Consider the following 13,581-nt stretch of genomic DNA (forward strand, 5'->3'; position numbering starts at 1 on the left):
AAGCCTCTGGACATTTGGAAGGTGGAGTGAAGCCCATCCCCCAGTTGCCTTAGTCTGATTCAGTAAGGTCATGGGGCCTCTTCCCTCTGGGTTTCCCTGCTATCTATCTGTTTATCTATCTATGTATCTATGTATTATCTATCTATCTATCTATCTATCTATCTATCTATCTGTCTGTCTGTCTGTCTGTCTGTCTGTCTGTCAGTCTGTCTGTCTGTCTATCTATCTATGTATCTATGATCTATCTATCTACCTCTTTCTCTATCCATCTCTCCATCCATCCATCCATCCATCCATCCATCCATCCATCCATCCATCCATTTCTTTCTATCTGTCTATCTGTCTGTCTATCTATCTATCTATCTATCTATCTATCTATCTATCTATTCCTCTATCCATCCATCCATCCACCTACCCCATCTACCTACCCAACCATCCATCCATCCCTTCATCCATCCACCCATCCATACATCTATCCATTTATCTATCTACACCTCTCTCTCTCTCTCTCTCTCTCTCTCTCTCTCTCTCTCTCTCTCTCTCTCTATCCATCTACCTACCTACCTACCTACCTACCTACCTATGATCTTGAATGTCTAATCCTCCTCCTTCCACCTCCCAAGTGCTGACATTATAGACATGCACCACCATGCCCCATTTACATGGTGCAAGAGATTCAACCCAGGATTTCACACATGGCAGGCAAGCACTTTACCCACCAAGTCATACCCCTAGCTCTCTGCTCAGCTGCTTAGACACCTTATGCTGTTGGGATTTTAGCTACAGACAACTTCCCACATCTCACTCTAAATCCTGACTAGACTCAGACTCTCCTATCATCTAGACCATAGCTTGGGCCAATAGAACTTTCGGGATTATATACGTTTGTTCTGATCTGCAGCATCCGGTTCAGTGGCCACTAGCCAGGTGTGGCTACTGAGACTCGGTGAATTAATTTTTCATTTTATTTAATTTTTAACTAATTGAAATCTAAGTGGTCTCATGTGGCTACTGGATATTGTGTTTGAGAGCACAGGAAAATGGAGAGATTTCCTTTGCTTTCATCAAAGTAGGGAGTGCTGAACAGAGAAAATGGTGGCTGATTCCATTTTTCCCCCCAGTGGAAAAATCCCAATTTGCTCATAGCTTTAAGGAAACAGAGGAGGGAAAAATGATCCTGACATGTCATTAACTTAGCATCGTTAGATGTTTAAGGGCCACAAGAGATGAGAACAAAAGGTTAACGTCTCTGGATTCTGCCTCCTCCAGAAGCTCCAAACCCCCCTCCGGACACAGAGGTTGGCAGCAATGGAAACAGAAGCCTTTTCCAAATGAGAGGCTCTGGCAGAGCAAATATCAAAAAGCCCATCCCCTACGCAACAAGCCGTGTGACCTCATTTGCCGGCACAGCCTCCTGCCACGGCCCCCCTCAACAGGACCATCATGAAGAGGAAAGTTAGGCAGGCTTTGCTTGAAGGAAGAAGTCTAGTGTACACTGCTTACACCCAGAACCATCTGGAAGAAATCTCCCATTTGCATGATGGGACTTTTCTTCTTTGACCCTTGCCCTCTCTACAAATCCCATCAGCCCAGAACAGCTGCTAGAGAATCTGGCCTGAAGCCAGGGGTGAGGTCTCAGCCCCCTCTCACACCTCCCACAATGTTATCCTGGGCCCAGCACCCCATGTGGCTGGATGAAGGGCACGAAGAAGAAGAAGAAGAAGAACACGGATCCTTAACGTGAGAAAAGCAAAATCACCAGGAGTCACAGGAGCAGGGACCTGGTGCCACAGAGCCAGCTGTGAGAAACTGTTGTCTGGAGTCAGTAACGAAGATGCTTGCCAGCAAATTACAGCCCGAGACAGCTCAGAGGACTGCCGGGGTTGGGCCATGGAGCTCTGGAGCTGACACAGTGCCAGCTGCAGGGTACATCCTGCAAGAGCAGCTTGACACAAAGGGCTGGGGAGGAGGGCTCCAGCTCGGGGGTGCTGACATCCGAGACCAATGACACAAGGCCCAGAAGGTGAGAGCCGAGTGGGTGTGATGGGGGAGAGCAAGGGTGGGGGGGGGGCCACGCCAGGGACCAACTCAGAGCTGCTGCTGCGGCTGCTTAGACAAAGCCTTTGTAAATCAAGCTGCTGAGCAAACTAACGGAGAGGGGGGAGGAGGGAGGAGGGAGGAGGGAGGAGGGTGGGAGGCAGGGAAGCAACCAATTTCATTACGATGGGTCTGGTGACAATCACCTTTTGTCCTCGAGACAATCTGGGCCTGCCAAGCTGCTCCCCAGTCCCCGAGGAAGCACGGCGGCGGCGGGAGAGAAAGGGTCCCCGTCAGGAGGCAACAGACTCATCTTTAATTATGAGACGAGGCTTCCCGGAGCTGACATCCTCTCCCACACTTCCTCCCTGCTGCAGACACCACACCACAGAATGCTGGTGCAATGCTCCCCTAATGAGAAGCGTCCACTCCTCCCTATGCATGGGTTCTTCGGGGGATACTGCCCAAACCGTCCCCATCCCCCAAAGCATGTGCAGACTCTGGGTGAAAAGTGGGAAGCATCCCAGTTTAATCTGACTAATGGTCCATCGGGTCACACCGGGAGTGAGAAAGTCACTGCCTTGCAGTTTCTGAGCTGAATTCTTTCATCCTCCTGTCCATAAAGGACTGCTGAGGAGATACCAGTATGAACCGGGGGTGGGGGTGGGGTGGGGGGGGTGGGGGGTGTGTGTCCGCTGTTTACATTTCTTTCTTCCTTTTTTTTGAGACAGAGTTTCTTTGTGTAGCTCTGGCTGTCCTGGAACTCCATCTGTAGTAGACCAGGTTGACCTCGAACTCAGAGATCTGTTTCCCTCCTGAGTGCTGGATTAAGGGCGTGCACCACCACTACCTGGCTACACTGCACTGCTTACATTTCCATCAGAGCTCAAAACTGAGAAAAGATGCCTACTCACCCTATAGCGGTGGTTCTCAACCTGTGGGTCATGACCCCTTTACCTATCAGATATTTACATTGCAATTCATAACAGTAGCAAAATTACAGTTGTGAAGTAGCAATGTAATAATGTTACCGTTGGGGGGGGGGGTCACCACAACATGGGGAACTGTGTTAAAGGGTCACAGCGTTAGGGAGGGTGAGAACCACCGGCCTACAGGAAAGTTGTCCAGCATACTAGATAAGAAGGAGTCTTGAAATAGGAGACAGACACCTGGGTTTCAGTCTGTACTTTGACACTTGTGTTACCAGCAGAAGCTGAGCAAACTGCAAATCCTTCTGGGCTCAAGTGAAGAGACTTCAAACAAGGGGGACTTGTTCCACCGTTGGCGGTACGGAGCAGTGGACAACTGTATAAATCTGAAGCGATGCGTCTCGGAGCACGTCCTACCTCTTCTCAGACTAGTCCCGCAACCGTGAGCACGTTAACCTCCGTTCCTTCACCTAGACAATCTACTGAGTACCCTGGCCTACTTTAATAGTAAGATCTGAGGAATTAGAGAAAGCTTCCGTCACAGGCTTGGCCCTTAGCTCTTCCAATACCTGTCAGCCAGCCATTACTATCATGACTAACAGGGGAAGTAAAAACAAAAACAAAAACAAACAAAAAACGCTTCCACAACCAAGAACTTCCTGCAGGAATTTAACAGCATGGGAGCATGTGAACCTTTTCTTAATCATATCAGAGAAATGAGTTCATAGCCCAAGACTACCTTGGGAGCCAAGAAACATAAGGCACAGTGAGGTAAGGAATCCTTCGCATCCTGGAGCAGGACACCCTCCCACTGCTCAGCAGTTCACCCGCGGCTTCCGACACCCTACTTGGTAGTCATTTAAGGTTTTACTGGGAAAAGAGACAGGCTGCAAATCCTTCCACCCTTCCCATAAATTAATGCTGCAACCTTGTCTTCTCTGTAGATGACCTAGAAAGGTTAGCAGACACCACGCTTCAGAGTGACTCCTTGGGGCCACGGGTCAGAGCTCAGTTGGTGCAGTGCTTACCCAGCATGCATAAAGCCCCATGTTCCATCTTCAGGACTATAAAATTGGGTGTGATGTTATACACCTGCAATCCCAGCATTTGGGAGGAAGAGACAGGAAAGATCAGAAGTAAATATCTAACTGGACTAAATTACCCCCGAGGCTAGGGCTCCATGACAGAGCACTTCCTTAGGATGCACAAGACCTTGGCTTCCATCTCTAGCTACACAGCAAGTTCTAGGCCAGTTTAGGCTACATGAGACCCCTTTTCAACAACTCCACACAAAAACCAACCAACCAAACAAGCTAAACAACAACAAACCAATTCTTGATTTTAAGCTCTTTGCTAGAGGGTGAAAACAGTATAAAATGCAACCTATTCTAGTTGGGGTTGAAATGGGATTTATACAGGCTGTGGTGGTGTCAGTGGGTTTTAAATTTCCCAAGTTCCTCTAACAAAGATAGAGAGGGCTTTCCTCCTCCCCCTGTCCCATTTTCAAGTCAAGAGAAAGAACAGATAGGAAACAGGAAGGCGTACATAAATCCTGCCCACAGCCAAGCTTGGAAGTCGGCAGCCACACCGGGAATTACCCTGGAAACAAATCAAATCCTGCCTGACTGAAGCCATTCTCAGCCTCGGCTCCTCAATTATTTAGTGTCATCAGTGAAGTTCCACGCAATTAAAAGCAGCTCATCAGCGCTGTGGAGCGCCACGCTAACACACACATGGAGAGTGGGAAGGGAGAGAAGGCACTTCTCTGAAACCTGGCTAACAAAGGGTCCACCCACCCACTGCTATGGAAAGTGCATAGAAAGTCGGACATAATCGAGTTCCTGAACTTACTTTAAAAAAAAAATTACAAAATGAGGACACTTTAGCTTTGTTAAAGGGAAAGATATATGAGCCGTTCAAAAAGAAAAAAATTAAGTGTCGTTTCAAGAGACTGAATAAAGGAACATAAAAAAAAAAAAAAACCCTAACCTCATCACAGTTTGAGTGAATAGTTACAGCCGTTGAAAGCATCTTGTCCATTAAAGTGATGACGCCTAGCCTCCCAAGTGCATTCTAAAGCCAGTAAGAAACATTACGCTACCTCTCCACCCCGAGTGAACTAACACACCAAGTATCTGCCACAAACAACACTCAGGAGAGGCAAGGCATTGATTCTTAGGGTTCCCACTGGATTCTCACGTCTGGTTTGGAAAGAAGCAGCACACAGTCTTGTCTCCATCTCAACGTATCTCAAAAGCACCCTTCCCGCTGACCTGCCCCTCAGGGTCAGAGGACTCCACGCCCTCTCCTTCATCCTGTGATACGTGCTGTTTGCCTTCTCTGTGACAAGCATTGGTTCAGGCACCCCTGTCTCTAAAGCAGCTTACACACCAGCTGAAAAAGACGTTTAAAAGGACCACCGAAGCTTCTCTACATTACTCCTTGTATTTATACCTACCGCATTTTGTCTCCTGCTCATTTCCATTTTTACTAGGTTGGGGAGACGCACACTGTATCTCTATCATGTATATCTACATATACCTATCTATGCCCGTTTTCCTCAGGGGTACCCGAGTCCGCTTTCTGAAGTTAGTCTACCTCCCACTCCCCTTAATAGAACCTTCTGAAAACATTTCTATTTAATTGTCCCCAGGAACACACAAGAGCAGTTTATACCGCCCCACAGTAAATGTAAATGGCTTGTCTGGCTTCCCACGTCTCCTTCAATACAAGCTCAGGCTGTTGCCAACATCTCTCCCCTGTTTAGAGACTTCCCACCTTATGTTTCTAGATGGATTCCTCTTTCCCCGTGCTTACGATTGCACGCACTCATCACTCTTCTTGCCACCTTTCCAAATTCTACAATACGTATATCTAAACCCCTCCATGTATTTCCAAACCGTCGTCACCCTTACCTTATACTTGATTTTTAATCAGAAGTGCTCATCTTCCTGATTGGACTCAAGTGGATCAGAAGTGCTAAGAACAACGACTCCAGGACTTAAGGACTCGTAGCTGCAAATACCATGAGCCCTTCTGACTTTCTACCCCCGTTTTAGAGCTGGGGCGAATCTTTTGGGCTGTCTGGGCCACAGATCTCTTGCGACTCCCTAACACACAGTACCCCACGGCCCTGTGAAGGCAGCCACCGCACCGACACAGGCAGGCGTATGGGTTTTAAACACTATTTCACAGAAACAGGTGATGAGCAGACGACAATGGCTCCCCAGCCATGGTTTTACTGACTTCATCTGAGAGGAAGAAGAGTAGACTGGGGTTGGGACCTGCTTCTCCACCTACTGAAAGACGAAAATAAACAAAAAACCAAAAGGACAACCAGAGGTCCCTCAGTCCAGTTGCTATGTCCCTTGGGTAGTTCAACTTGCTCCTTCATGACCCCAGCTTCAAGGTCATCACCATGGCAATCTGGACCACGATCATCTGTTACAACTGCTGACCATGAAGAAGAGAGAATACATTTGCTGCCTCCGCTGGCCATATGGTGAGGACAGGGAAAATGGTCTCAATCTTCTCCTGTCCTTCAGGTTGGCAAGAGGCTCCCTCATTAGGACCTCAGGGCAGAAGAGCTATCATGACACTCCCTTCAACATGAGAGGCAGTGTTTTCTCACACTAACCTCGTTTCGAGGAGCTCCATCATCCTGCCTATTATTCAGACAGAGTGAATGGGGTCTTAGTCAACATTAGTCAACTGGTCAGCCATAGATCAAGGTCTTGGTGCTTGTATAGGTGTGTTTGGGGAATAAGGCAACCACGCCAGGAGTTCTTACTTCACCCTGAATGTGATAAAACATATCCAAGCTATCTGTAAGTTTTGGAAGTGTGGATTCCATCATTCGCGGATAGAATATACATATACATACATACATGTATGTGTGTGTGTGTGTGTGTGTGTGTGTGTGTGTGTGTGTGTGTATCTAGTGAAATGCCCAGATATTTTTTTCTTGTCACTATTTCCTAAAGGATAGAACAACCATGTATGTTGTATTTACATTGGGTTGAATATTTTAAGTCGTCTACTAGGATTTGGAATGTAAAGGGAAGATAAGCACAGACTACATGCAAACACTGTGCCATTTTCTATCAGGTACTTGAACATCCTCAGATTTGGGTACCAGTAGAGTATCATGGAGCAAATTAGCCTCTATGGATACAGAGGATCACCTCTAAAGAAAACAGCTCATCTCTCCAGGCTTCACAGTGATTTCTCACAGATGACACCCTTTCCCACTTCATCCATGAAAAGATGGGCTCCTGGGATAGTTTATCCAACATTGCTCATTTAGAAGCTCAAGAATTGGAATTCAAACCCCAGCTAGCGTGGCTCACTAAGTCACATCCCTTCTATCTCTTTGATTGCCCTGCTCTTAAAAAAAATATAAAGTATAATATATATTGAAAAGCCTCGAAATGACTGTGTCATGTGAATCAAGGAATTAAGTCAGGTTCGTGGCTCCTGGTGTCACCCAGGAGGGCCTCAGAACACCAGAGAAGCAAAGGACCACAGGTGATCTGACCACTGGTGGTTGTGGGCTCTTGTCCTTCGCCTTGGGCCCAGGTCCCTGGTTGCAATCGCATTGGTGGCTTGCGGGGGTGACGTGCCATAGTGCTTAGGCGGCGTGAGGGGAGCTCTTACCAGCCTGTCATATTAAAGTCTCTGTAGAGCATCTTCTTTCCCAGTTCTTTCCTCTGCACTCTCCTTGGAAACTCCAAATGCGTGAACTCATTTCCCAGCAAGTGAGGCTGCATGAACGCCTAATAGCAAAAAGGAAAAAAAAAAAAAAAAAAAAAAAAAAAAAGAAAAGAAAAAGCCACACACAGATTTTAGAGGACAAAATAAAACTTGAGTATGTTTTGCAAATTGAGACAAAGCCTTAGTACAAAAACAGGAAAACTGTCTCCTTATTTTGCGGGCAGTAAATACATTTCAGAATTTAAACACTCACGGAAGGTAAGTAAACAAAAACCCTACCTGTAACTTCCAAGGGTTGTCACTGTTGCATGTGATAAGTTAATTGTAATCAAAGGCACAGATTTGATAAGTTAATTGTAATCAAAAGGCACGCAGAGCTAATGGCTTAGAGGTGAGCATGCGTGGGCTTCTTCAAAGCTGACTTTGTAGTTCAGATTCAAGATGGTTTCACTTTCTGGAAAGCATGTGGGCTAGATTGAAGGCCAGCGAGGTCACCCTGGTCCCTCCCTTGTCCTTCTCTGCTCTCACTTAACATAGTTCCCATGGATTTGCCTTTGAGAGCTGCATATGGGCCTCCAGAACACACAGGAGCCAGCTCCCTCACAGGGGGACTAGATACACCACAGAAGTCTCCTGCTGGACTCAGCCCCACCTCCCCACCTCCAGCTTGCTCTGTAGTCGATTGCTAGACTATTCCAGGACAGATGGCTTCTCTCATTCCCTGCAAATCTCTGTTCACATTACAATAGCCTCCGAACAAACAGTCGCATCCGGGGTTGCTTTCAAACAACACTCTCATCGTTACACTCAAAATCCAAATCTAGCCATTTAAGAGATGAACTGGTCACCTTTCGACTTCCCTGCCGAAGCTACAAACCTGCATATCTGTGTTAGAACCTTCCCACATCACGCCCAACTCCTCCTGCATGAGAGCACTGTGGTGGAATGGACTGCCTTCACCTTACGGCAGGGAAGAGTGGGCAGCGTACATCATGGCCAGCAAGGGATGGATCCCCGTCTTAGAACAGATGGCCCCATCCTCAGTTAACTGGTACAAGCTGAATATCCCTTATCTGAAATGCTTAGGGCTGGAAGTGTTTGGGGAGGAGGGGGGCGCAACTGGAATATTTCCAGGTACACAGTGTGAAATCTTAGGGATGGGACCCACCTTGACATAAAATTCATTTATGTTTCAGAAATGCCTAACAGACAGTCTGAAGGTGATTTCGTACAGTGTTTTCAGTGTATGTTTTGACTACAACCTCTCATACAAGGTCAAGTGTGGAATTTTCCATTTAAGGAATTATGTCAACACTTACAAAATTTTCAGGTTTGGGAGCATTTCAAATTTTAGATTTTGGGATGAGGGATGCTCAACCTACAACAGGTATTACCCATAGCCTCCTTCCCGATAACTCTAACAGGTAACAAAGAAGCTTCCATACCAGGTTTCATGGAGACGAGCTCCCCGGGGAAGGAAAAAACCTAAAACTAATATGTAATAGAGCCAGTTGGCATTAAGAGCCATTAAGCTCCGCATTCATTAATTTTGTGATTTTAATGAGTTATTTAATTTCTTGAGCCTTGGTTTCACTGTCTTTAAAGTGACATTATGACTGACATTTTCATAATTAGAGATCTTAAATGTTCTCATCACGGTTGTCTCTGCTCATGAAAAACAGCAACAAGGGCTGGAGGGATGGCTGAGTAGGTAAAGCCCTTGCTTCCCAAGAGCAAAGACCCGAGTTCGAGTTCCTAAACCCACATAAAGCCGGCACAGTATTATGTGTTTGCCATGCTGGTTCTCCCATGGAGAGATGGGAGGCCAAGAGACAGGAGAATCCTTGGACGCTTGCAGCCCAGCCAGATAAGATCGGTGAACAACAGACCCTGTCTCAGACAAGGCAGAAGGTGAGAACCGGCACCTGACAATTGTCCTCTGACTACGGCACACCCTGACCCATACTCATTCATATTCACACACACACACACACACACACACACACACACACACACACACACACACACTTATATCATTTAATGATTATTATGTGCAGCACTTTCTGAGTTCTCTCACTACATCCTTCCCAAAGTCTTAGGCAGGAGGACTCCCTACCGCTATTTAATTTGTGGGCCCCAGAACAGAATTTCAAGACACGGACAGCAGTGCATAAAACTACACACAAGGCCCTGTGTGACTACACCAGTGACCTGCCCAGGTAGCAGCCACACCCCAAGTGTAGTTAGGGTTTTCTCATTAGGACTGATCCCCCGTTAAAGACCAAGGAATGGAACTGGGTATGGAGGTGCACACCTTTAAATCCCAGCACTCGGGAACACAGACAGGTGGATCTCTTTGAGTTTGAGGTCAGCCTGGTCTACAGAGTGAATCCTAGGACATGCAGGGATACACAGAGAAACCCTGTCTTGAAAAGAAAAAACAAAACAAAGCCCAAATAAACCAAAACAAAACTCCCCCTCCCAAAAAACAAAAATAAACAAACAAAACTCAAACAAACCAATGGAAAAAAAGTTAGGACTAAAGAACAGAAGTTCAGTAGCAATAAACAGGAGCATCCCTCACGTACCCTCATCCTCTTCCTGGACTCTGAGGCGCTATCAGCATGGAGGTTTGGTCCACGTCCTATCCCTAGGTTGGACGGACTGATTTAGAGGTTACCATGCACCTTATCCAAGTACTTCACACTCTGTATGTCACTCACCAGTACCACAGATGTTGGCACCTTGATCTTAGACTGTCCAGGATTGTGAGCAAAACATTTCTGTTCTTCACAAATTACTCAGTCAGGGTCCTCTGTCACGATACTGTACATACAGACACTGGACGCAGAGGTGCATGAACAACAAACATATTCACAAAAATATGCTGAATCCAAAGCATATTTTCAGGTCACACGCTTTCGCCAATTCAGTCACGGAGAGGGTGATGGGGTTCAGGGTCCATATCTCAAAAATGGCAGCTTGGGTTCTGAGGAAACTGTCATGGGTGGCTATGATCTGAAAGTGTCCCATAAAGGCCCATGACTGAAGACTTGGTCACCAGCCTGTAGGACTCCTGGGAGGCGAGGCCTGTCATTCCAGTTCTCAGAAGGTTGAGGTTCAGGGCTAGCCTGGCCTACACATCTGACTGTCTCTAAAAACTCAAAAAATAATATTTTTTTTAAAATTTAAAAACAGAGGGGGAGCCTATTGGAAGTAAGTTCTACCACCACTGATGGAGTGCCCTTAAGGAAGCGACTGGGATCTGGTACCTTCTGATCTGTTTGCTTCCTGGCTGCTATGAGATGAGCAGCCTTCTGTACAGTGACGTTCCACCTCACACAGACTCCACAGCAACGGCCTGAACAACCTGTGCACTGAATCTTCCGAACTCTGAGTCAAAAGAAAATATCTTTCTCCTTTGAAGTTGTTCTTCAGGTATTTATGAGAGTGGTGGGAAGTGCGGGTAGCACTCAGTTCAGAGAGACTGGAAGGGCTGCTCCGGGTCCTCTTCCCCTGAAGCCACAGAACTTAGCTGACTTCCTTCCGAAAACAGGCTGGAAGACCCTTACTCCAAGCTGACATTGTGGTGTATGTACACTTAGAGTCTCAGCTACTCCGGAGGCTGAGGCGGGAGGTAGAGATCAGCCTGGTAATACAGATGGGGTGGGGATAGAAAGAAGAGGACAGGGACAGGGGGAGCTCGTCCTAGAGAAGTCGTGTTACATACACACTGGTACCAGAAACACTATGAATAAGCTGGACTTGTTGCATTCACCCTTTCTTTCTTTTTTTTTTCTTTCTTTCTTTCTTTCTTTCTTTCTTTCTTTCTTTCTTTCTTTCTTTCTTTCTTTCTTTCTTTCTTTCTTATCATTTCATTCTGCAAGCACACTGACACATGACTAGCCACAAATGTTACCATTTTTCTTCTGCTCGTTGCCTTGAAAGAATCCAGCGTCATATGCAATTTATATTAAATAACTTTTAGGTTTTTATCTTTTGTGGTTGGGTTATTAGCTATGAACCCAGCAATGGATAAGGAGGTAAAAATCTCCTCTCTTCTACAAGGGCGATGCACAGAGAGGTCCAGGCACTTTATTTCCTCACAGAAGGGTGAGTAGGCCCTCCAATGGTGCTTTCGCCAGGCACCCCTGAGCCCATTTTTGCCAGTATTCATTTACCTGGGAGGCTGTACCAGATGGCTTGTTGACATAGATGTCTCTGGGTTAGATGTAACACCTCTCAGAGAGAAAACTAGGGTTGCCACCTAAATTGTGTGTGATGCTCTTTAACCGCTTCAAAAGTTTATTTTGCTCTTTTTGGAGGAGTTCCTTTAAGACAAGTTTTCCACGGTCTATCAGTTTGGCTATGTTTCTATCACGTGTGTGTGGTGTTTGCACGTGGTGCATGCACATAAGCATGCAGGGGAACATGCCTGTGCTTGCTCATGCAGAGATCAGGCAGCATGTGCAATGTCTTCCCTTACTGCCTTGAGACAGGGTCTCTTCACTGGGCAGGGCTTCACTGAGACTGGCTGGATAGGGAACTCTGGGGATCCACCCATCTCCACCCACCATTGTTGGGCCTACCAACGGGTGTAGTCATGCCTGGCTTTTCACACGGGTACTAAGGACTTGAACTCAGGTCTGAATGCTTGCAGAGCAAGAGCGCTTACTCACGGAGCCGTCTTCCCAGCCTGGTCCACACACAGTATGGGATATGTATGTAAAGTTCAGATACTCTAGATTATGATGTGGTTATGACCCAGGTACACCCAACTGTGAAGCTGAAGTGTGTCTAACAGTGCTAACACGGTAGCAGAGTAATACAGTCCACTGTGGAGTCTCCATTGACAACCCCAGTAGTGACTTCATGGCTGACAGGAAGTTAGGTCATATTCTTGCTGCCGCAGCCCAGCATTATGAGAGAGCATTATCACACATCTCTAGCCTAGACAAAGATAGAAATTCAAAATCTAGCTGGCTGTGGTCCGTGCCTGTAATCCTAGCACACGAGGCTGAGGCAGGGGGAATCACAGTTTCCAGGCTAGCTTGAACTACATAGTGGTTCTCTAGCTCAAAATAAGACAAACAAAACAAAACGGAATTTAGAATTTGAAGTATGGTTTCTATTAGCTGTGCTTCCCTTTCACACTATCCTGTGGTTGGGAAGTCGGAAATCTAACTATCAATCAATGGAGGACCATCTGTGTACGGCTTAAAACTCCCCCGGAATTTTTCACATTAAGCCTACCACAGCTCTCGCTGTGTTTCAATTCAGAGTCAAGAAGGTCATGGTTTTCACCACGTCCCGTGTCTCATCAGAGCATCACTGACACTGCATTTCTTAAACAACCACAGCATACCACACACCTCAAAGCTCAGCAACTGTCTACAGCCGGCTGACTCCCACTCCAGGAATGTGGCTACCCAAGTCTGATGGCTGCCCTGCCCGTTCCTTCCACAGAACCAATTGGATCCAAAGAAGACGGATGAATGGGTCCTTCATTGGAAGGAGTTTTTCCCAAGACGCTTGTTAACCACCCTGCGAGGTGGTATGACCGAGTCAGGCACGTAAACCTAGAATATAGCATGCTCAGAATATGGAAGGCACTCAAACTCTCTTTTGCTCTCCCTTGGCCCTTTTCCCCTATAGCAGGTCATGAGATTTCCATTCCAGAGGCACCCTCCTATACCTACTGTTGAATGATATTTTGTTTGTGTTCTGATAAATAAAGCTTGCCTGGAGATCAGAGGATGGAGCTAGACACACGTTAACTGCAGAGGCCAGGCGGTGGTGGCTCACACCTTTAATCCCAGCACTTGGGAGGCTCATACCTTTAATCCCAGCACTCGGGAGGTGGAGACAGGATCTCGGCCTCTTGTCTGAGGATCCGTAGAGG

The 13,581-nt window shown here is 46.6% G+C and overlaps 1 protein-coding gene across 1 annotated transcript in view; it reads right to left on the reverse strand.

Moving 5' to 3' along the window:
• Positions 1-13,581, reverse strand: part of Ppm1h (protein phosphatase, Mg2+/Mn2+ dependent 1H) — a 262,604-nt gene that overhangs the window by 59,559 nt on the left and 189,464 nt on the right. Inside the window, exon 6 of the mRNA XM_059245150.1 lies at positions 7,623-7,741. Coding sequence (XP_059101133.1) covers positions 7,623-7,741 — 119 coding nt within the window. The remainder of the gene's footprint in view (positions 1-7,622; positions 7,742-13,581) is intronic.

The sequence above is a fragment of the Peromyscus eremicus genome, chromosome 18, assembly GCF_949786415.1.
Source record: "Peromyscus eremicus chromosome 18, PerEre_H2_v1, whole genome shotgun sequence".
Taxonomy (NCBI): Eukaryota; Metazoa; Chordata; class Mammalia; order Rodentia; family Cricetidae; genus Peromyscus; species Peromyscus eremicus.